The following is a 25,276-nucleotide window of genomic DNA, read 5'->3' on the forward strand; positions in this document are numbered from 1 at the left end:
CCAGGTGGTGTTGGTGTCCAGATCCCAGGAGGTGCTGGTCACTGGATCTCAGCTCGTTCCTGAATGGATTGGGCTGCAGATCCCAGTTTGTTCCCAGGAGTTAGACACAAAATGCTGGAGTAACTCTGCGGGTGAGGCAACATCTATGGAGAGAAGGAATGGGTGACATTTCAGGTCGAGACCCTTCTTCAGACTGATGTATGGGGTGGCGGGGGGGGGGGGGGGGGGCGGAAGGGTGGAAAAAGATAGAAAGTGTGCAGAGGAGAGCTGGGGGGGGGGGGGGGAGGAGAGAGAAAGCAAGGGCTATCTGACATTAGAGAAGTCAATGTTCATACCGATGGGGTGTAAACTACCCGTGAAATATAAGGTGCTGTTCCTCCAATTTGCGCTGGGCCTCACTCTGACAGAGGAGGAGGCCCAGGACAGAAGGTCAGATTGGGAATGGGAGGGGGAGTTGAAGTGCTGAGCCACCGGGAGGGGGAGGGGAATGAGGGAGAAAGCAAGGACTACCTGAAATTGGAGAAGTCAATGTTCATACCGCTGGGGTGTAAACTACCCAAGCAAAATATGAGGTGCTGCTGCTCCAATTTGCGGTGGGATTCTGGCCATGGAGGAGGCCCAGGACAGAAAGGTCAGATTGGGAATGGGAGGGGGAGTTGAAGTGCTGAGCCACTGGGAGATTAGGGTGGTTACGACAAACTAAGCGGAGGTATTCTGCGCTTGGTCTCGCAGATGTAGAGAAGTTGACACCTGGAACTGCGGATGCAGTATATGAAGTTGGAGGAGATGCAAGTGAACCTCTGCCTCACCAGGAAAGACTGATTGGGTCCTTGAGGGGGGACAGGTGTTGCATCTCCTGCGGTTACAGGGAAAAGTACCTGGGGAGGGGTCGTTTGGGTGGGAAGGGACGAATTAACCAGAGAGTTACGGAGGGAATGGTCTCTGCGGAAAGCAGAAAGGGGTGGAGATGGGAAGATGCGTCCACTAGTGGGATCCCGTTGGAGGTGGAGGATGGTATGTCAGAGGATTATATGTTGTATGTGACGGCTGGTAGGGTGGAAGGTGAAGACAGGGGGACTCTGCCCTTGTTACGAGTGGGGGGGATGGGGAGTGAGAGCGGAGCTGCGGGATATAGAGGAGACCCTGGTGAGAGCCTCATCTATAATGGAAGAGGGAAACCCCTGTTCCCTAAAGAATGAGGACATCTCCGATGCCCTGGTTTGGAACACCTCATCATGGGCGCAGATGCGGTGTAGATGGAGGAATTGGGAGTAGGGGATGGAGTCTTTACAGGAAGCAGGGTGGGAAGAAGTGTAGTCCAGATAGCTATGGGAATCAGTAGGTTTGTAGTAGATGTTGGTCAGTAGTGGGACATGAACAAACAGAAACAATGGGGCTGCCAGGACAGTTCTGTTTGTGGATTTTGGGGAGAAGATAAAATCGAGGAAGGATGATGTTGGAGGCTTTAGAGGGCAGACAGCCGGAAGTGATGAAGTCAGTGATGGTGCTTGAGATTAAGGCCTGGTGCTCGTCTGTGGGGTCATGGTTCAAGGATAAGGCGTCTGAGAGTTGGTGCCTGGCCTCAGTCCGGTGGTAGAGGTCAGCACGCCAGACTACCATGGCACCTCCCTTGTCGGCAGCTTTGATCACCCAGTCGGGGTTGTTGCAGAGTGAGCTGTACGTTCGGGGGGGGGGAGGAGGCGTTGGTCTGTAGATTGTAAGAGGAGCTGATCTGTGGATCTCAGCCCGTTCCCTAGGCGTGCCTGATTGTCCCGTCTCTCTGTGCCCACAGAGGTGTTGTTGGGCGTTGGCGCGCTGCAGATCACGGAGCGGACCGCGCGGGCACTGCTGGACTACGCCGTCACGGCCGATGTGCGCATGCTGCTGGCGGTGCAGCGACACCTCACCGCTGTTCAGGATGAAAATGGAGACACGTAAGCATTGACCCCTGGGAACCGGTGTAGTGGAGGGGTGGGGGCCGGGGCTGAGTGTGGGGCAGCTCTGTTAACCCCCCTGCCCCCCCCCCCTCACCCACCTTGTGCCCTGGGACCCTGCAATAGGCCATCACACAGCTGGTGGGGTGAGGGGTGGGAGTAAGGGATTGTGGGTGGGATAAGGGGTAGGGGTGAGGGCTGAGCTGGGGCCGCTGTGTAACTCCCTCCCTGTGCCCCAGGTTGGGAGATGGGGTGGGGGGAGGGAAGTAGTGGGCAGGTGTGTGTGAGGGGGGTGGGTGTGAGGCGGGTAGGTGTGAGGGGGTGGGTGTGAGGGGGTGGGTGTGAGGGGGGAGTGGGGATGGGCTGAAGGGTGGGCTGGGCTGGGGCCGCTCATTAATTCCCCCTCTCTCCCACAGGTCGCTGCACCTGGCCGTGATCCACCAGCAGCCACTGGTGGTGCAGCAGCTTCTCCAGGTCATTGTCAGCATTCCCTGGCAGAACATCATCAACCTGCCCAACCACCTGCGCCAGGTAAGTGCCCAAACCCCCACTCCCCCTGTCGGCTCTGTGTACCCCTCTCTGTCCATTCCCGCAGCCTCCCTCCCCCCACCCCACCTTCCTGCCCTGTGTCACCCCTCCCCGGCAGCTCTGTGTACCCCTGCCTCAGCCCTGTGTAACCACCCAGCCCCACCCCGACTTGTGTCAGTCCTTGCGTCTCCCCCCCACCCCACCCTGTGCCATGTCCGTCACCCCCCACCTTCTCAATTTGCCATCACACCTCTTGGTGTGCATGAACTGTCCACCATGTCTGGGGCTTGATGGGACCAGGGTCACTGGGGTGAGAGGGCCAGGACAATGTGGCGGTCACACCCATCTCCACCACCTGTTCCCATCACCCACCCCAACTCCATACAGACAACACCCAAAGTCATGATCGAACCCGCCTCTCTGGTGCTGTAAGGCAGCAACTCTAACGCCGCGCCACCGTGCCGCTCCTGTGTTTTATCTGTGTTTGATTTATGTATTTCTGAAATGACACACCTCTTTTAATACCAAAGCTTGATTTCGGTGCGAGTATTTTAGGAATAACATCCTCAAATTTACTGCTGACAGCATAGTCACATATATGTTTCATTTTGGAATTACCCACCACTTTTCAACCACTGTGTAAAATGCCAGGTGCTTGTATTTTAATTTTCTAGTTGTACTTCCAATTTACAAGATTATGAAGACTTTAATTTGGTGGGGGCTCCTTGCAGTTTGTATTGCTGACTAAGTTGACACTTGACACTTTAGTGAATTGGATGTAGTCCAGGGTATGGATGGATGAATGGATGGATGGATGTTTTACTGTCTCATGTGACAAGTCGCAGTGATCTTCTTTGTTTTCTATACGCAGGGTATGCAAAGAGTCGCCACATAAAGGGTGCCAACAAAGTAACCCGAACTAGGTCCTCCTTTGTTCTCCATCCCGCCCCCGTCCCCCCATGATGGTGGATGGTTGTTTGTCAGGTTGGAGGCCAGTGACTAGTGGGGTGCCACAGGGTCTGTGTTGGGTCCACTCTTGTTTGTCATGTACATCAATGATCTGGATGATGGTGTGGTAAATTGGACTAGTAAGTATGCAGATGATACCAAGATAGGTGGGGTTGTGGATAATGAAGTAGATTTTCAAAGTCTACAGAGAGATTTATGCCAGTTGGAAGAGTGGACTGAAAGATGGCAGATGGAGTTTAATGCTGATAAGTGTGAGGTGCTACATCTTGGCAGGACAAATCAAAATAGGACGTACATGGTAAATGGTAGGGAATTGAAGAATGCAGGTGAACAGAGGGATCTGGGAATAACTGTGCACAGTTCCCTGAAAGTGTAATCTCATGTAGATAGGGTGGTAAAGAAAGCTTTTGGTGTGCTGGCCTTTATAAATCAGAGCATTGAGTATAGAAGTTGGGATGTAATGTTAAAATTGTACAGGGCATTGGTGAGGCCAATTCTGGAGTATGGGGTACAATTTTGGTCGCCTAATTATAGGAAGGATGTCAACAAAATAGAGAGAGTACAGAAGAGATTTACTAGAATGTTGCCTGGGTTTCAGCAACTAAGTTACAGAGAAAGGTTGAACAAGTTAGGGCTTTATTCTTTGGAGCGCAGAAGATTAAGGGGGGACTTGATAGAGGTCTTTAAAATGATGAGAGGGATAGACAGAGTTGACGTGGATAAGCTTTTCCCACTGAGAGTAGGGAAGATTCAAACAAGGGGACATGACTTGAGAATTAAGGGACAGAAGTTTAGGGGTAACATGAGGGGGAACTTCTTTACTCAGAGAGTGGTGGCTGTGTGGAATGAGCTTCCAGTGAAGGTGGTGGAGGCAGGTTCGTTTTTATCATTTAAAAATAAATTGGATAGTTATATGGATGGGAAAGGAATGGAGGGTTATGGTCTGAGCGCAGGTGTATGGGACTAGGGGAGAATACGTGTTCGGCACGGACTAGAAGGGTCGAGATGGCCTGTTTCCGTGCTGTAATTGTTATATGGTTATATGGTTATATATGATGGTTTTTAGTCTAGTTTAGAGATACAGCGCGGGAGCAGGCACTTCGGCCCACCAGGACCGCGCCGACCAGCGATCCCCACAAATTAACACTATCCCACACGCACTAGGGACAATTTGTACATTTACAAAGCCAATTTACCTACATACCTGTACGTCTTTATCCTTTGATTCCCCCCCCCCCCCCCCCCCCCCCAGGCCAGGTCCTCCTTTGTGTTCCCCACCCCACCACCACGGTGCCCCCACATCAGGTTCTCCTTTGTGGGGAGGGGGGGACTGCCATGTGGGGGGTAGGGGCTAGAACTCCATAGGGTGGGTCACAGCCATCGAGAGTTTGCTCCATGGGCCGCAGTGTGTGACTGAGTGTTTGTGTCTCCTGTGTCCCCAGACTCCGCTCCACCTGGGGATCATCACCCAGCAGTATAAGATTGTGGAGTTGCTGCTTACCGCTGGCGCCGATGCTGCCATCTTGGATCGCCGTGGAAACTCCATCCTGCATCTTGCTCTGCACAGGAGTGACGAGCAGATGGTGCAGCTGTTGCTGCATCAACTCTCACCGCAGCTACTAAGCAAGCTGCTCACCTCATCTGACTGCGACGGTATGTAATGCTTCCTTGTGTATCTGTACACTGTGGACGGCTCGATTGTAATCATGTATTGTCTTTCCGCTGACTGGTTAGCAGCAACAAAAGCTTTTCACTTTACCTCGGTACACGGGACAATAAACTAATCTGTACTGGACAGAACTAATAACAATGAACCGCAGATGCTGGTTTATACTAAAGATAGACACAACGTTCTACAGTAACTCAGCGGGTCAGGCAGCATCTCTATAGGGAGACCCTTCTTCAGACTGATATAGGGGGAGAGGGTACTGGAAGCAAGAGAAGACCAGGACAAATCGGGTCCAGAAACAACCGACCTCAGGCAGGATGGTTCCAGTAGGCCGATAGTTCATGTTGTCCACAACAGCTTGCCTGCAGTGGTGTTCACTCCCATTACCAGTGTCAGGTCCAGCGAGTCTGCGCCGACCAATCATCACCCATACACTAGTACTATCCTGGACATTACGGGTGATTTAAAGCCAATTAAGCTACAAACCTGCACATCTTGGGGATGTGGGAGGAAACCGGAGCACCCGGAGAGAACCCACGCAATCACTGGAAAAACATGCAAACTCCACACAGACACCACCCATAGCCAGAATCGACCCCAGGTCCCTGGCGTTGTGAGGCAGCAGCTCTACCAGCTGCGACAATGTGTGCCTCCCATAAATAGAAAACAAACTGGTGGCCGGTGGCTGTGCCTTGCCCGTGTGGTGGTGATGACGTCTGTGTTGAAGATGAACCTGTGGGGGACTGATCACGGACAGCTTTAGCCTGAGTGTCCCCGCTTATCTGATCTCCACAGGGCTGTACCCAGTGCACCTGGCGGTGAAGGCGCGGAGCGAAGGCTTGGTGGAGCTGTTGCTGAGCAAGGGGGCCGATGGCAACGTGGCTGAGCAGAAGAGCGGGCGGACACCACTACACCTGGCTGTGGAGATCCAGAGCCTGAAGCTGGTTGGACATCTGGTGGAGGTATGCTCATCTTGTTCTCTGGTACAGGGGAACTCACCTTGTGATACAGGTACACTCACCTTGTGCTCGGGTAAAGGTCCGATCACCTTGTGGTATAGGTATACTCACCTAGTGGTACAGGTACGCTCACCTTGTGCTCAGGTATAGGTATGCTCACCTTGTGCTCAGGTATAGGTATGCTCACCTTGTGCTCAGGTACAGGTACACTCACCTTGTGCTCAGGTACAGGTACACTCACCTTGTGCTCAGGTACAGGTACACTCACCTTGTGCTCAGGTACAGGTACATTCACCTTGTGCTCAGGTACAGATACACTCACCTTGTGCTCAGGTACAGGTACACTCACCTTGTGCTCAGGTACAGGTACACTCACCTTGTGCTCAGGTACAGGTACACTCACATTGTGGTCAAGTCAAGTTTATTCGTCACATACTGTACACATACGTGATGTGCAGTGAAATGAAAAGTGGCAATGCTCGCGGACTTTGTGCAAAAAGACAAACAAACAAACAACCAAACAAACTACAAACAGAATGGAACAGAATCACATATTCACATAGGAGTTTACAGTCCTAATGGCCTCTGGGAAGAAACTCCTTCTCAACCTCTCCGTTCTCACAGCATGGCAACGGAGGCGTTTGCCTGACCGTAGCAGCTGGAACAGTCCGTTGCAGGGGTGGAAGGGGACTCCCATGATTTTATTGACTCTGGAGTTGCACCTCCTGGTGTATAGTTCCTGCAGAGGGGCGAGTGAAGTTCCCATAGTGCATTCGGCCGAACGCACTACTCTCTGCAGAGCCTTCTTGTCCTGGGCAGAGCAATTCCCAAACCAGATGGTAATATTTCCGGACAAGATGCTTTCCACAGCCGCTGAATAGAAGCACTGGAGGATCCTCGGAGACACTCAGAATTTCCTCAATTGCCTGAGGTGGTAAAGGCGCTGCCTTGCCTTACTCACGAGTGCTGCGGCGTGTGATGTCCATGTCATATCCTCAGAGATGTGGACTCCCAGATATTTAAAACAGCTCACCCTATCCACAGTATCCCCATTTATCCTCAATGGTGTGTACGTCCTCGGATGATGTGCCCTCCTAAAGTCCACGATCAGCTCCTTAGTTTTTTTGATGTTCAAGAGGAGGCTGTTGTCCTGACACCAGCGTGCTAGATCAGCCACCTCCTTCCGGTAGGCCTTCTCATCGTTGTCTGAGATCACGCCCACCACCACAGTGTCATCAGCAAACTTGATTATAGAGTTGGAGCTGCGTCCTCAGCCCCCTACTGTACTCCCTCTACACACTGAGGACGCAACCCTGGGGCGATCCTATGCTCAGGGTGAGGGACTTCGATGTATTTCCCTCCCATCTTGACTACTGGGGCCTGGAGGTGAGAAAGTCCAGGATCCAGGCACACGGGGTTGTTGAGCCCTAATTCCAGTAGCTTCTCGGCCAGTGTTGGGGATTATTGTGTTGAAGGCTGAACTGAAGTCTATGAACAGCATCCTCGCGTACCCCCCCTTCTGGCTGTCAAGGTGAGAGAGAGCGGTGTGCAAAACCTGGGAGACCGCATCGTCCGTGGATCTGTTCGGACGGTGTGCGAATTGTAACGGGTCCACCTTGCGAGGGAGGAAGGCGCAGATGTGTTTCTTCACCAGCCTCTCAAAGCATTTCATGACTACCGAGGTGAGGGCCACTGGATGGTAGTGATTCAGACAGGCTGGGGAGGCATATTTTGGTACCGGTACTATGATGATTTTTTGAAGCAGGCAGGGACCACGGACTTGTCCAGGGAGAGGTTGAATATTGTAGTGAGCACCGGAGCTAGCTGCGTAGCACAGGACTTTAGTACTCACCCCGAGATGCCATCAGGGCCTGCAGCTTTCCTCGTGTTCCCCATGTCAGAGGTACAGGTACACTCACCTTGTGCTGAGGTATAGGTACATTCACCTTGTGCTCAGGTACAGGGATCTTCACCTTGTGGTACAGGGACACTTACCTTGTGAGCATTGACCACTGCCCACTCCTACTGCAGCCTGGCCAGAGATGGATTTACGTATAAGCTAGACAAGCTTAAGCTTAGGGCCTCGAGATCTAGGGGGGCCTACTCACCTCGCTGCCTCACCGACCATCTGCCCACCGGGACCTCCTACTCTTTGCCCGCTGACCCTGGCCTCTGCACCGCCCTCCAGCAGCCCGCAGCCGTCACCTTACCCGCAGCCTGGACTCAGCACCGGGCCTGAAGTTTCCACGCTGCAGATTCCCACTCCCCTGGGTTTGACTGTGCTGGGTCCTAGTTCCAGTCCCCCCCAACCCTGGTAACCTCAGTGACTGTTCCATTGGGTCTTCCCCATTCCCCTCATACCATGTGACCCCAGCTCTTCCCCACCCACACGACAGTCCTCATACCCCCCTATCCCCTGACCACCCACCAGCCCTCCACCAGACATCGCCTCGGCCTCAGTCCACTCACCTGCCTTCCTCCGACCCCAACCCCCATTCCTGCCGCAGGCCCAACACTCCAGAGCTTCAAACGGCGATCCAGGTAAGGCATCGCCCGCTCCGTGGTGAATCCAATATGTATTTTAAAACCAACTGTTTAATGACAACATACAGTAGGATCTAAAAGTGTCACACTGTCACTGTCGGGTAGTCATGGTCTTCTAGTCGTGGGGGTGGGGGATTGGGAAGGGGGGGCCTCACAAGTGAAATAGCTTTGGGCCTCTCTTCATCTAAATCAGGCCCTGAGCCTGGCCCACCCTAGTGACCTCGCTGACGAACCCTGCTCACAGCACCAGCTCATGGAGACACTGTTGGTGAAAGAACAGTGTAGTAGACTCTGCAACACCAAACGACAGAAAATGCAGCACGGTGGCGCAGCGGTAGAGCTGCTGTCTTCCAGCATCAGAGAGCCGGGTTTGATCCTGACTACGGGAGCTCTGGTTTCCTCCCACACTCCCAAGACTCTAAAGGATTGTAGGTTAATTGGCTTCGGTAAAATTGTAAATTGTCCCTAGTGTGTAGTGTGCGGGGATCGCTGGTCAGTGCGAACTCGGTGGGCCGTAGATGCGGGGATCGCTCGTCAGTGCGGACTCGGTGGGCCGAAGATGCGGGGATCTCTGGTCAGTGCGACTCGGTGGGCCGAAGATGCGGGGATCGCTGGTTAGTGCGGACTCGGTGGGCCGTAGATGCGGGGATCTCTGGTCAGTGCGGACTCGGTGGGCCGAAGATGCGGGGATCGCTCGTCAGTGCGGACTCGGTGGGCCGAAGGATCGGGGATCTCTGGTCAGTGCGACTCGGTGGGCCGAAGATGCGGGGATCGCTGGTTAGTGCGGACTCGGTGGGCCGAAGATGCGGGGATCTCTGGTCAGTGCGGACTCGGTGGGCTGAAGATGCGGGGATCTCTGGTCAGTGCGGACTCGGTGGGCCGTAGATGCGGGGAACACTCGTCAGTGCGGACTCGGTGGGCCGAAGATGCGGGGATCGCTGGTCAGTGCGGACTCGGTGGGCCGTAGATGCGGGGATCGCTGGTCAGTGCGGACTCGGTGGGCCGTAGATGCGGGGAACACTCGTCAGTGCGGACTCGGTGGGCTGAAGATGCGGGGATCGCTGGTTAGTGCGGACTCGGTGGGCCGTAGATGCGGGGATCGCTCGTCAGTGCGGACTCGGTGGGCCGAAGAGCCTGTTTCTCTAAAACTGTATCTCTAAAACTAAATGAAACCCAGTCCAATTGCAAAACAGTGCACAAATGAAGGCATTACTGAACAAAGAACTCTGTCTACCCCAGGTAGACGGGTCCCGACCTGAAACTCTGGTTGTCTGTCCATTTCCTCCACAGACCCACTGATGTCCCCCAGCACTGTGCTTTTTTGGTAAAATCAACAACTCTGCAGCAGCCACAACAGGGCAGTGGCCGAGCTGTAGTCATGCTATATGAGGACGGTTCCTCATCGAGGCCCACTCTGTCTGCGCAGGCCGCTGTTACACGAGTTCTCCGGGTCTGTAGAGGTGCTGTTGGAGGAAATGTCCTCAAATGACACCCATTTACCAGGGGAAGGAACTCTTCAGGTGGGAGAATTGCCCTGTCCTGGAGTCTGTACTGATCCACACTAGAATCCTAGAATTATTCTAGCAGCAAAGGAGACCATTCAGCCCAGTTCGGCCATTTCCCTGCTCCTTACAGCAAATTGCCTTCTGTGGTTTGCCCAATACCTTGCTGAAGACACTCATTCATCACATACGATGAGCGTTTGAAGGCACTGGACCTGTACTTCAATATGCAGGTAGACTTGGAAAATCAGATTGGTTCAGGACCCCAAGATAAAGAGTTTGTAGAATGCCTCCGAGATGGATTCTTAGAGCAGCTTGTAATGGAGCCGACCAGAGAAAAGGCAATTCTGGATTTAGAGTTGTCCAATGAACCAGATATGATAAGAGAACTCGAGGTAAAGGAACCGCTTGGAGGTAGTGATCATAATATGATTACTTTTAAGCTGCAATTTGAGAAGGAGAAGGTTAAATTGGAAGTGTCAGTGATGCAGTTGAACAAAGGGGACTATGAAGGCATGAAAGGGGAACTGGCCAAGGTAGACTGGAAGGGGATCCTAGTAGGAATGATGGTGGAACAGCAATGGCAGGAATTTCTGGGCATAATCCAGAAGACGCAGGATTATATCATTCCAAAAAGGAAGAAAAAGGAGGCAACCGTGGTTGACAAGAGAAGTTAGGGATAGAATAAAACTAAAAGAAAAGAATATATAACACAGCAAAGAGTGGCCAGAAGCCAGAGGATTGGGAAACTTTCATAGGACAACAGAACGAAACAAAACGGGCAATACGGGCTGAAAAGATGAAGTATGAAGGGAAGCTGGCCAGGAATATAAAGAAGGACAGTAAAAGCTTCTTTAGATATGTTAAGGGAAAAAGAGTAGAAAAGTCAAATGTGGGTCCCTTGAAGGCAGACAAAGGTGGAATTATTATGTGCAACAAAGAAATGGCAGAAGAGGTGATTAGGGACTTCGGATTCTGTCTTCACTAAGGAAGACACAAACAATCTCCCAGATGTACTGGAGGACAGTAACTGTAAAGTTCAAACTGCAATGTGCTTTTGGTGTCCGCAGGCCGGCGTGGATGTGGACCGACCGACGTTCCAGGGGAACACTGCGCTACACCTGGCTGCCGGCTACGGCTTCCCGGCCCTCACCGCCATACTGCTCGGGGCAGGTTGGTCACGACCGTGCCCGTCCAGCGGCTCTGCCTCCCCTCACATCCCATCACAACTCTGTCACTGTCCAAACCCCACGTCCTTCTGCTCTGCTGTAAGCTGCACCCAGAGGTGGGGGCTGCTTACGCCCCCCCTCCTGTGGGGAAGGGTCCACCTTCTACCTCTACCTGTCCCAAGCTGGGCCTGTGTGTGTGGATGTCTCTCAGCTCCTCCCACTACATTGTCATTGCCCACAGCCTCTGACCCCAAACACCCCCCCCCCCCCGTCAAATTCCCTCCGCCCCGTCATAGAGTGATACATGCCCTTCAGCCCAAACATGTCCCAGATATACTAGGCCCACCTGCCTACGTTTGGCCCATATCCCTCCAATCCTGTCCTATCCATGTAAAAATATTTCTTAAACATTGTGATAATCCCTGCGTCAACTACCTCCTCCGGCAGCTCATTGTCAACGGTTCAATGTTGCTTTATTGTACATTATCTCATTCAAATGTACAGAATTATGAAAGATTTGGACTGAGTGGATGTGGAGAGGATGTTCCCACTCGTGGGAGAGTCTAGGACTAGAGGTCCTAGCCTCAAAATTAAAGGAAGTTATTTTAGGAAGGAGATGATGAATTTCTTTAGTCAAACATGTCTATGATTTTTAAACATTGCCTCAACTACCTCTTCCAGCAGCTCGTTCCATACACCCACCACCCTTTATGTGAAAAGGTTACCCCTCGTGTTCCTATTAAATCTTGTCCTCCCTGACCTTAAATCTATGTCCTCTTGGCCTCGATTCCCCTACTCTGGGTAAGAGAGTCTGCGTTTACCCAATCTGTTCCTCTGGTGATTTTGTACACCTCTATAAGATCACCCCTCATCCTCCTGCACTCCAAGGAACGGAGTTCCAGCCTGCTCAACCTCTTCTTATAGCTCAGGCCGTGGACTCCTGGCCTTGAACATCCTTGTAAATCTGCTCTGTACCCTTTCCAGCTTGAATGACTCCTCGTTGATCCCTAACTGTTCAAGACACTTTGGCATAAATTGTGAAATTGCTTTTTTACCACCTCAGCAGCAGTGGAGAATGAATTCCCACAGTCTGTCAGCACAATCTCATCCTCGTGAGTGGCTTCAGATCTAGTGTCTTCTCTCACCCTGCCCTCCAGCTCTTCCCTGCATGTTCATGTTCATAAGGACATAGGACGAATTATGCCATTTGGCCCATTGAATCCACTCCGCCATTCAATCAAGGCTGATCTATCTTTCCTTCTCAGCCCCATTCTCCTGCCTTCTCCCCATAACCCCTGACACCCTTACTGATCAAGAATCTATCTATCTCCACCTTAAAAACACCCAATGACTTGGCGTTTACAGCTGCCTGTGGCAATGAATTCCACAGATTCACCACCTAAAGAAATTCCTCCTCATCTCCTTTCTAAAGGTACGTCAATTTTATTCTGAGGCTGTGGCTTCTGGTCCTAGACTCTCCCAGTCTCCCACTGTATCACTGAAGTACAGCACAGAGAAGGGCCCTTTGGCCCACCGACCATGCTAACCCTTTTGTCTGTCTAAACTAATCCGATTTGTCCACGTTGGGTCTATATCCTTCAATGCCCTGCCTGTCTGGTTAAATACCTCAAATATCACAATTGTATCCATATCTGTGTCAAGGAGATCCAGATATCAGCCCCTCTCTGTTATAAAAGAAGATATTTCCGCTTTAAAACTCCTTCCTCTCACATTAAACTATCCCTCTTGTTGATATCCATAAGACTTTAGACTGGTACATCGCGGAAACAGGCCTTTCAGCCGACCGAGTCCATGCCGACCAGCGATCCCCGTACAGTAGCACTATCCTACACACCAATGACAGTTTTGAATTTTACCAAAATCAATTAATCTACAAACCTGTACATCTTCGGAGTGTGGGAGGAAACTGGCGAACCTGGAGAAAACTAATAGGGAAAATGTACAAACTCCATAGAGACAGCACTCCTAGTCAGGAAGGAGCCAGGGTGACTGGCGCTGTAAGGCACCACCTCTACCGCTGCGCTAACATGCTGCCCATCAGGAGAAAAGAAATCACTGAGGCTCTCGCTAATGGGATGTATCTCATCCTGGCCACCTCCAGTTCCACAGAACTGCTCGCTCAGACTCCTGGTGTCTCACCTTCACCTCGCCTTCTATCCTCTCTTGACACATTCATTGTAGTCCTTATGGCTGAATGTTTGTTTAATACTTCTTCCCCATTCCTGCAAACAACCCGTCTCCTCTGTCTGCTGCGTTCCATTACCGAGACCAATTGGTCGCTTCTTACCATGTATAACAATGTACGAGACCATGTCATAGGAGCAGAATTAGGCCATTCAGCCCATCGAAACTACTCCACCACTATCATGGCTGATCTGTTTTTCACTCTCAAATCCATTCCTTTTATCGTAACCTTTGACGTCCTTACTAATCAGAACGTGTCAATCTCCACTTTAACAATACCCAATGATGGTCTCCACAGGCGTCTGTGGCAAAGAATTCCACATATTGCACTGTATTCCCAGCATTTCCATGTGCCAATGAAGGTGCTGTGCGTTTGACTTGTCCTCTCCTGCCCTGCCCTGCCCTGCCCTCACCTGCCCTCTCCTGTCCTGCCCTGCCCTGCCCTCTCCTGTCCTGCCCTGCCCTGCCCTCACCTGCCTGCCTTCCTCCCACGCCAGGAGCTGATCGTGATGCGGAGAACTATGAGCCGCTGCTGGACTCTGAGGAAGAGGATGATGCAGACGTGGACATCAGCCGTGGACACACGCCGCTCGACATCACCAGCGACCAGAAGGTTTGTGATCATCCAGGTCACGATCTGGTGGAAATTGTTGCACAGAGGAGATGGGAGGGATGTCTTTACTTTACCTTCGAAATACAATGTGGAAACAGGCTCTTCGGCCCGCTGAGTCCGCGCCGACCAGCAATCACCCTGTGCACTAGCACTATCCTACACTCTAGGGAAAATGTACAATTTTACGCTTTTAGAGTGCAGGAGGAAACTGGAGCTCCTGGAGAAAACCCATGCGGTCACAGGGAGAATGTACAAACTCCATGCATACGTCACCCGTAGTCAAGATCGAACCTGGGTCTAAGGAAGCAGCTCTACTGTTGTGCCACCGTGCCACCCCAATTGCAGTGACCAGTGAGACTATGATGATGGCCTTGCCAAGGTAGCGTGAGGTGTAGATGGAGTCCATGGAAGGGAGGTGGCTCCAGGGGCTGTGGGACTGTGGTTTCCAGAGACGGGCTGGCTGAGACTGACTGTGAGATGATTCAGTAGTCTTTGTTAAGGTGTATAAATGTGCGTCACGATGAACAGGAAGAGCCCACTTCCCCAGGTACAGAACACACATGAATTGGTGATAGACACAAAATGCTGGAGTAACTCAACGGGACGGGCAGCATTTCTGGAGAGAAGGAATGGATGACGTTTTGGGTCGAAACCCTTCTTCAGACTTAGTCTGAAGAAGGGCCTCAACCTGAAATGTCACCCATTCAGTTCAGATTAGTTTATTGTGACGTATACCGAGGTACAGTGAAAAGCTTTTGTGTACTAACCAGTCAGCGGAAAGACAATACATGATTACAATCGAGCCATTGACAGTATACAGATACATGATAAAGGGAATAACATTTAGTGTGAGGTAATGTCCGATCAAAGATAGTACGAGGGTCAACAATGAGGTGGATAGGAGTTCAGGACTGCTCTCTAGTTGTAGTATGATGATACAGCTGCCTGATAATATCTGCAGAGATGCTGCCCGACCCGCTGAGTTACTCTAGCATTTAGTGTCTATCTTCGGTGTAAACCAGCATCTGAGGTTCCTCCCAACTACAAATTAATTGGTGTCAGGCTGAAAGGGAGCTGAGGAGAAGTGGGTGTCTGGAGTGCTGAAGGGGCCATGAGACCGAGACCCCACGTGTTTACAGGGAACCCGGATGAGAACATGTAGCCGGGAGCTGGGAAATGGGAATGACTTGTAGCCCTGTACTTGGTGAACGTGCGGCACAGTGGTGCAACAGTAGCTCCACAGACCCGGGTTTGATCCCGACTATGGGTGCTGTCTGTACAGAGTTTGTACGTTCTCCCCATGACCTGCGTGGGTTTTCTCCAAGATCTTCAGTTTCCTCCCAAAGACATACAAGTTTGTATGTTCATTGGTTTGGTATCTATGTAAAATTGTTCCTAGTGTGTTTAGGATAGTGTTCGTATGCGGGGATCACTGGTCGGTGTGGACTTGGTGGGTGTTTCTGCGCTGCATAGGATGCCGTGTTATGACCATTAATTATCAACAATCAGACCCCAAGGTAACTGTGTGGGGAAACAGAAAAGTTGACAAACTTTGCATTGAAGAACGGTAAAACCTTAAACACACATTTGTACAATAATGTTAATATTGTCAGCACAGCCTTGTAGAGAATCTGACCTATTCTATTCCACACAGGTGCGGGATATTTTACAAGGAATTTCGTGTAACTGGGAGGAGCAGAGTGTGAAGTCGGCTGATGTTCAGCAAGGTAGCTCCGGTTTGTCTGTGATTCTGTGTTTGGACAGCGGGGGCTGGAGGGTACATCATTGGGCATGACGGGGGCAGCTGCCAGTCTGCTGCCCATTATCTACCCCACTGCCATTTGCATTTTGTCCTGGGTAGAATGATGAGAGAACTTGGCTAACAAGGCTAGTGGCATTGTGTATTCATTGGTGCACCCAGTGATCAGTAGTGTTTAGTTTAGAGAGTCATACAGTGTGGAAACAGGCCCTTCGGCCCAACTTGCCCATGCCAACCAACAATATCTACACTAGTCCCCACTAGTCCCACCAAAAAAAGTTGCCCCTCAGAATCCTATTTAAATCTTTCCCCCTTCACCATAAACCTATGTCATCTGGTTCTTGATTCCACTCTTCGAGGTAAAAGGTTCTGTGTATTTACGCTATCTATTCCCCTCATGATTTTGTACACCTCTATAAGATCACTCCTCATCTTCCTGTGCTCAAAGGAATAGAATCCCATCCTGCTCAACTGCTCCCTATAGCTCAGGCCCTCGAGTCCTGGCAACAACATCATAAATCTTCTCTGCACCCTTTCCAGCCTAACATCATCTTTCTTATAACAGGATGATAACAACTGAACACAATGAGTTCACTTTATTATTGTCACGTGGACTGAGCTACAGTGAAACGTTTTGGTTTGCGTGTGTAATCCAGTCAGCAGAAAGACTAGACATGATTACAATCAAGCCGTCCACAGTGTACAGATAAAGGATAAAGATACAATTAGTGCAAGATAGTGTAGAAGTTGATGAGAGTTGTTCAGATGTCCAGTAGTTCTGAGCTGGCAATTCGTCTGTTACTTAATGATCGTACAACTTTGCACCTGTCTGCACTGCTTAATGAGATCACAGATGATCCCATTGTAACTCAACTCTGCCTTTCCCTTCCACCTGGTAACCATTCCCCCCCCCCCCCCCTCCCCCTCCACTCATTGTGAAGGTCCAGCCCTAATTTGACTTTCCAAAATGCAACACCTCACTCTAATCGACATTAAACCTCATTAGCCATTCTTTACCCACGTGCCCAGCTGATCAAGATCCTGCTGTCATTTTCAATAACCAGCGCCACTGTCTACGATACCATCTACTTTAGTGTTATCTGCAAACTTGCCACTCATGCCTTGTACATTCTCATCTAAATGTGTTGGAAGGACCTGCAGATGCTGGTTTAAACTGAAGATAGACAAAAAAATCTGGAGAAACTCAGCGGGACAGGCAGCATATCTGGAGAGATGGAATGGTGACGTTTCGGGTCGAGATCCTCAGTCTGAAGAAGGATCTCGATCCGAAACGCCACCCATTCCTTCTCTCCAGACATGTTGTTGCCTGTCCTGCTGTTTTACTTTTTGTGTCTACCTTCTCATCTAAATTGTTGATATAAGCCACAAATAGCAATGGGCCCAGCACCAATCCTTGAGGCACATCACAGGCCTCCAGTCCAATAAACATCCTTCCACCATTACGCTCTGCTTCCTTCCACCACGCCAATTTTCTATCCAGTCGGCTATCTCTGGATGCCGTGCAATCTAGCCTACCATGCGGAACCCTATCAGATACCTTGTAGCCAACTTCTTATGGCCTTGCCCTCGTCAGCCATCTTGGTTTCTTCAAAACACTCAATCATATTTCTGAGACGCGCTCTCCCATGCACAGAGCCACACTATCCATCCCTAATCAGCGCCTGTCTATCTAAATGCTTATAAATCTTATTCCTCAGAATTCTCTATGGTATCTTGCCTGCCACAGGTCCATAGTTCCCAGGCTTTTCCTTGGACCGCTTCTTAAATAGAGGCACAACATTAGCCACCCTCCAGTCTTCCAGCATCCCACCCATATCTAACAACCTCAGTCAGGGCTCCTGCAATTTCTTCCCTAGCTTCCCACTGTGACCTCGGGTATATCTGATCAGACACCAGGGATTTTTCTACCTTCATACGCAGTAGGATGTCCAGCACCTCCCTGACTGCCATGCGGACTGCCCTCAGAACATCTTCAGTTCCTGTTCCAAGTTCCCTATGGACTATAGATAATAGGTGCAGGAGTAGGCCATTCGGCCCTTCGAGCCAACACCGCCATTCAATGTGATCATGGCTGATCATCCACAATCAGTACCCCGTTCCTGCCTTCTCCCCATATCCCCTGACTCCGCTATTTTTAAGAGCCATATCTAGCTCTCTCTTGAAAGCATCCAGAGAACCTGCCTCCACCGCCCTCTGAGGCTGAGAATTCCACAGAATTCCACATCATTAGTTTTAATGTCTTTCTCCACACAATTTATATTCATGGAGGACATTCCTCATCTCCTGTGGCTCCTCACACAGATGCTTCTGACCAGTCCTATTTTCCTTTTAGTTACTCTCTTTCCCTTAATGTACTTATAAACAATTTTGACTGAGCTGCAGAGGAAGAAGGAAACTGGAATCAGGAACAAAACAATATTTAAGGGGCATCTTAAGAGACAGGTACTTGAATGAGCAAGGTATGAATCATAGAATCATAGAAAATAGGTACAGGAGTAGGCCATTCGGCCCTTCGAGCCTGCACCGCCATTCAATATGATCATGGCTGATCATCCAACTCAGTATCCTGTACCTGCCTTCTCTCCATACCCCCTGATCCCTTAGCCACAAGGGCCACATCTAACTCCCTCTTAAATACAGCCAATGAACTGGCCTCAACTCTCTTCTGTGGCAGAAAGTTCCAGAGATTCACCACTCTGTGTGAAAAATGCTTTTCTCATCTCAGTCCCAAAGGATTTCCCCTTTATCCTTAAACTGTGACTCCTTGTCCTGGACTTCCCCAACATCGGAAACAATCTTCCTGCATCTAGCCTGTACAACCCCTTAAGAATTTTGTAAGTTTCTATAAGATCCCCCCTCAATCTCCTAAATTCTAGCGAGTACAAGCCGAGTCTATCCAGTCTTTCTTCATATGAAAGTCCTGACATCCCAGGAATCAGTCTGGTGAACCTTATCTGTACTCCCTCTATGGCAAGAATGTCTTTCCTCAGATTTGGAGACCAAAACTGTACGCAATACTCCAGATGTGGTCTCACCAAGACCCTGTACAACTGCAGTAGAACCTCCCTGCTCCTATACTCAAATCCTTTTACTATGAATGCTAACATACCATTCGCTTTCTTCACTGCCTGCAGCACCTGCATGCCCACCTTCAATGACCAGTGTACCATGACACCCAGGTCTCCCCAGGTCTCATTGCATCTCCCCTTTTCTCTTGCCACCATTTAGATAATAGTCTACTTTCCTGTTTTTGCAACCAAATTGGATAACCTCACATTTATCCACATTATACTGCATCTGCCATGCATTTGCCCACTCACTCAGCCTAACCAAGTCACCTTGCAGCCTCCGATATAATAACCATATAACAATTACAGCACGGAAACAGGCCATCTCGACCCTTCTAGTCCGTGCCGAACACATAATCTCCCCTAGTCCCATATACCTGCGCTCAGACCATAACCCTCCATTCCTTTCCCATCCATATAACTATCCAATTTATTTTTAATTGATAAAAACGAACCTGCCTCCACCACCTTCACTGGAAGCTCATTCCACACAGCTACCACTCTCTGAGTAAAGAAGTTCCCCCTCATGTTACCCCTAAACTTCAGTCCCTTAATTCTCAAGTCATGTCCCCTTGTTTGAATCTTCCCTACTCTCAGTGGGAAAAGCTTTTCCACGTCAACTCTGTCTATCCCTCTCATCATTTTAAAAACCTCAATCAAGTCCCCCCTTAACCTTCTGCGCTCCAAAGAATAAAGCCCTAACTTGTTCAACCTTTCTCTGTAACTTAGTTGCTGAAACCCAGGCAACATTCTAGTAAATCTCCTCTGTACTCTCTCTATTTTGTTGACATCCTTCCTATAATTAGGCGACCAAAATTGTACACCATACTCCAGAATTGGCCTCACCAATGCCTTGTACAATTTTAACATTACATCCCAATGCTCTGATTTATAAAGGCCAGCACACCAAAAGCTTTCTTTACCACCCTATCTACATGAGATTCCACTTTCAGGGAACTGTGCACAGTTATTCCCAGATCCCTCTGTTCACCTACATTCTTCAATTCCCTACCATTTACCATGTACGTCCTATTTTGATTTGTCCTGCCAAGATGTAGCACCTCACACTTATCCGCATTAAACTCCATCTGCCATCTTTCAGCCCACTCTTCCAACTGGCATAAATCTCTCTGTAGACTTTGAAACTCTACTTCATTACCCGCAACCCCACCTATCTTAGTATCATCTGCATACTTACTAATCCAATTTACCACACCATCGTCCAGATCATTGATGTACATGACAAACAACAGTGGACCCAACACAGATCCCTGTGGCACCCCACTCGTCACTGGCCTCCAACCTGACAAACAACCATCCACCATTACTCTCTGGCATCTCCCATTCAGCCACTGTTGAATCCATCTTGCTACTCCACCATTAATACCCAACCATTGAACCTTCTTAACCACTTCCTAGCATCCTCCTCATAGCTAACACTGCCCCCCAGCTTCGTGTCATCCGCAAACTTGGAGATGTTGCGTTCAATTCCCTCGTCCAAATCATTAATATATATTGTAAATAGCTGGGGTCCCAGCACTGAGCCTTGCGGTACCCCACTAGTCACTGCCTGCAATTCTGAAAAGGACCCGTTCACTTCTACTCTTTGCTTCCTGTTTGCCAGCCAGTTCTCTGTCCACATCAATACTGAACCCCCTATACCGTGTGCTTTAAGTTTGTATACTAATCTCTTATGTGGGACCTTGTCGAAAGTCTTCTGAAAGTCCAGATATAACACATCTACTGGTTCTCCCTTATCCACTCTACTAGTTACATCCTCGAATAATTCTATAAGATCCGTCAGACATGATTTACCTTTCGTAAATCCATGCTGACATTGTCCAATGATTTCACCACTTTCCAAATATGCTGCTATCCCATCTTTAATAACCATATATAACCATATAACCATATAACAATTACAGCACGGAAACAGGCCATCTCGGCCCTACAAGCCCGCGCCGAACAATTTTTTTCCCTTAGTCCCACCTGCCTGCACTCATACCATAACCCTCCATTCCCTTCTCATCCATATGCCTATCCAATTTATTCTTAAATGATACCAACGAACCTGCCGCCACCACTTCCACTGGAAGCTCATTCCACACCGCTACCACTCTCTGAGTAAAGAAGTTCCCCCTCATGTTACCCCTAAACTTCTGTCCCTTAATTCTGAAGTCATGTCCTCTTGTTTGAATCTTCCCTATTCTCAAAGGGAAAAGCTTGATCACATCAACTCTGTCTATCCCTCTCATCATTTTAAAGACCTCTATCAAGTCCCCCCTTAACCTTCTGCGCTCCAGAGAATAAAGACCTAACTTATTCAACCTTTCTCTGTAACTTAGTTGTTGAAACCCAGGTAACATTCTAGTAAATCTCCTCTGTACTCTCTCTATTTTGTTGACATCCTTCCTATAATTCAAGCGATCACGGTGGCGCAGCGGTAGAGTTGCTGCCTTACAGCGAATGCAGTGCCGGAGACCCAGGTTCGATCCCGACTACGGGTGCTGTCTGTACGGAGTTTGTACGTTCTCCCCGTGACCTGCGTGGGTTTTCCCCCGAGAACTTCGGTTTCCTCCCACACTCCAAAGACGTGCAGGTTTGTAGGTTAATTGGCTTGGTGTAAATGTAAAAATTGTCCCTACTGTGTGTGTAGGATAGTGTTAGTGTGCGGGGATCGCTGTTCGGCGCGGACCCGGTGGGCCGAAGGGCCTGTTTCCGCGCTGTATCTCTAAAAAAAAATTAAAAAAAAAAAAAAAAAAAAGAAATTGGGCGACCAAAATTGTACACCATACTCCAGATTTGGTCTCACCAATGCCTTGTACAATTTTAACATTACATCCCAGCTTCTATACTCAATGCTCTGATTTATAAAGGCTAGCATACCAAAAGCTTTCTTTACCACCCTATCTATATGAGATTCCACCTTCAAGGAACTATGCACGGTTATTCCCAGATCCCTCTGTTCAACTGTATTCTTCAATTCCCTACCATTTATCATGTACGTCCTATTTTGATTTGTCCTGCCAAGGTGTAACACCTCACATTTATCAGCATTAAACTCCATCTGCCATCTTTCAGCCCATTTTTCCAAATGGCCTAAATCACTCTGTAGACTTTGGAAATCCTCTTCATTATCCACAACACCCCCTATCTTGGTATCACTGCATACTTACTAATCCAATTTACCACCCCTTCATCCAGATCATTGATGTACATGACAAACAACAAAGGACCCAACACAGATCCCTGAGGCACCCCACTAGTCACCTGCCTCCAACCCGACAAACAGTCATCCACCATTACCCTCTGGCTTCTCCCATTCAGCCACTGCTGAATCCATCTTGCTATTCCTGCATTTATACACAACAGTTTAACCTTCTTAACCAACCTTCCATGAGGAACCTTGTCAAAGGCCTTACTAAAGTCCATATAGACAACATCCACTGCTTTACCCTCGTCAATTTCCCTAGTAACCTCTTCAAAAAATTCAAGAAGTTAGTCAAACATGACCTTCCAGGCACTAATCCATGTTGACTGTTCCTAATCAGACCCTGTTTATCCAGATGCTTATATATATTATCTCTAAGTATCTTTTCTATTAATTTGCCCACCACTGAAGTCAAACTAACAGGTCTATAATTGCTAGGTTTACTCTTAGAACCCTTTTTAAACAATGGAACAACATGCGCAGTACGCCAATCCTCGGGGACTATTCCCGTTTCTAATGACATTTGAAATATTTCTGTCATAGCCCCGGCTATTTCTACACTAACTTCCCTCAATGTCCTAGGGAATATCCTGTCAGGACCTGGAGACTTATCCACTTTTATATTTTTCAAAAGTGTCAGTACTTCTTTTACTTTGAAACTCATAGTATCCATAACTACTCTACTCGTTTCCCTTACCTCACATAATTCAATATCCTTCTCCTTGGTGAATACCGAAGAAAAGAAATTGTTCAATATCTCCCACATCTCTTTTGGCTCTGCAGATAGCTGCCCACTCTGTTTCTCCAATGGACCAATTTTATCCCTCGTTATCCTTTTGCTATTAATATAGCTGTAGAAACCCTTTGGATTTACTTTCACCTTACTTGCCAAAGCAACCTCATATCTTCTTTTAGCTTTTCTAATTTCTTTCTTAAGATTTTTTTTACATTCCTTATACTCCACAAGCACCTCATTTACTTCATGCTGCCTATAATTATTGTAGATCTCCCTCTTTTTCCGAACAAGATGTCCAATTTCCCTTGAAAACCAGGGCTCTTTCCAATTTTTACTGTTTCCTTTCAACCGAACAGGAACATAAAGATTCTGTACTCTTAAAATTTCCCCTTTAAATGTCCACCATTTCTCTTCTACATCTTTCCCATAAAACAAAATGTCCCAGTCCACTCCTTTTAAATCATCTCGCATCTCATCAAAGTTAGCCTTTCTCCAATCAAAAATCTCAACCCTAGGTCCAGTTCTGACCTTCTCCATAATTATATTGAAACTAATGGTATTGTGATCACTGGACCCGAAGTGCTCCCCAACGCATACCTCCGCCACCTGTCCCGTCTCATTTCCTAACAGGAGGTCCAGCACTGCCCTTCCTCTAGTAGGTACCTGACTCTAACTGACTCTAGCAGTTTCCCCACTACCGATGTTAGACTAACTGATCTGTAATTCCCCGAAGGGATATAGTTCCCCATGATGGGATATAGAATTAATGCAGCCAAGTTGAATTAGTCATAACGTCATAAGGAATAGGAGTAGAATTAGGCCATTTAGCCCAAAAGTCTACTCCGCCATTTAATCATGGCTGATCTATCTCTCCCTCTGAACCCCATTAGAGTCACAGAGTGATACAGTGTACAAACAGGCCCTTCGGCCCAACTCACACACACCGGCCAACAATGTCCCAGCTACACTAGTCCCACTTGCCTACGCTTGGTCCATATCCCTCCAAACCTGTCATATTCATGTACCTATCTAATTATTTCTTAAACGATGGGATAGTCCCAGCCTCAACTACCTGCTCTGGCAATTTGTTCCATACACCCACCACCCTTTGTGTGAAAAAGTTACCCCTCGGATTCCTATTAAATCTTTTCCCCTTCACCTTGAACCTATGCCCTTACTCTGGACAAAAGACTCTGTGCATCTAACCGATCTATTCCTCTCGTGATTTTGTATACCTCTATAAGATCTCCCCTCATCCTCCTATGCTCCATGGAATAGAGACCCAGCCTACTCAACCTCTCCCTATAGCTCACACCCTCTTGTCCTGGCAACATCCTCGTAAATATTTTCTGAATCCTTAAATATTATAGGAAAGACAATATCTTTCCTATAATATGGTGCCCAGAACTGAACACAATATTCTAAATGTGGTCTCACCAACGTCTTATACAACTACAACATGACTCCCCAAGTTCTATACTCAATACTCTGACTGATGAAGGCAAAAGTGCCAAAAGCCTTTTTGACCGCGTTATCTACCTACAACTCGCCTTCAAGGAACCATGCACCTGTACTCCTAGATCCCTCTGCTCTACAACACTACAACAATGCCTACCATTTACTGTGTAGGTCCTGCCCTTGTTCCACATACCAAAATGAAACACCTCGCACTTCTCTGGATTAAATTCCATCAACCATTCCTTCGCCCACCTGGCCAATCGATCCAGATCCTGCTGCAATCGTTCACAACCATCTTCACTATCTGCAAAACCACTAACTTTTGTAATATCATAATAAACTAATGTTTATTATGGGTGGGTTTGCTTTCATGGTGAATGTATCTGCACTGAGATTGGAGTACATCAGCACAGTGGTTATCGGCAGCATGGTGACACAAAGGTCGAGTTGATGCCTCACAGCGCCAGAGCCCCCGGTACAACCATTCCTCCGCCCATCTGGCCAATCAACCCATTCTCCTGCCTTCTACCCATAACCCCTGACACCTGTACTAATCAAGAATCTATCTATCTCTGCCTCAGAAATATCCACTGACCTGGCCTCCACACTCTTCTATGGCAAAGAAATCCACATTCACCACCCTCTGACTAAAGAAATGTCTCCTCATCTCCTTCCTAAAAGTATGTCCTTTAATTCTGAGGCTGTGACTTCTAGTTCTAGACTCTCCCACTAGTGGAAACATCTTCTCCACATCCACTCTATCCAAGCCTTTCACTAATTGGTATGTTTCAATGAGGTCCCCCGTCATTGTTCTAAACTCCAGTGAGTACAGGCCCAGTGCCGACAAACGCTCATCATATGTTAACCTACTCATTCCTGCGATCATTCTTGTAAACCTCCTTTGGACCCTCTCCAGAGCCAGCACACCCTT

The 25,276-nt window shown here is 48.7% G+C and overlaps 1 protein-coding gene across 1 annotated transcript in view; it reads left to right on the forward strand.

Annotated features, from left to right (window-relative positions):
* nfkb2 (nuclear factor kappa B subunit 2) overlaps window positions 1–25,276 on the forward strand; it is a 110,783-nt gene that overhangs the window by 70,348 nt on the left and 15,159 nt on the right. Inside the window, exons 14-20 of the mRNA XM_033012415.1 lie at window positions 1,793–1,934; window positions 2,351–2,465; window positions 4,874–5,084; window positions 5,896–6,062; window positions 11,176–11,278; window positions 13,977–14,092; window positions 15,747–15,819. Coding sequence (XP_032868306.1) covers window positions 1,793–1,934; window positions 2,351–2,465; window positions 4,874–5,084; window positions 5,896–6,062; window positions 11,176–11,278; window positions 13,977–14,092; window positions 15,747–15,819 — 927 coding nt within the window. The remainder of the gene's footprint in view (window positions 1–1,792; window positions 1,935–2,350; window positions 2,466–4,873; window positions 5,085–5,895; window positions 6,063–11,175; window positions 11,279–13,976; window positions 14,093–15,746; window positions 15,820–25,276) is intronic.

The sequence above is a fragment of the Amblyraja radiata genome, chromosome 37, assembly GCF_010909765.2.
Source record: "Amblyraja radiata isolate CabotCenter1 chromosome 37, sAmbRad1.1.pri, whole genome shotgun sequence".
In the NCBI taxonomy this organism is placed as follows: Eukaryota; Metazoa; Chordata; class Chondrichthyes; order Rajiformes; family Rajidae; genus Amblyraja; species Amblyraja radiata.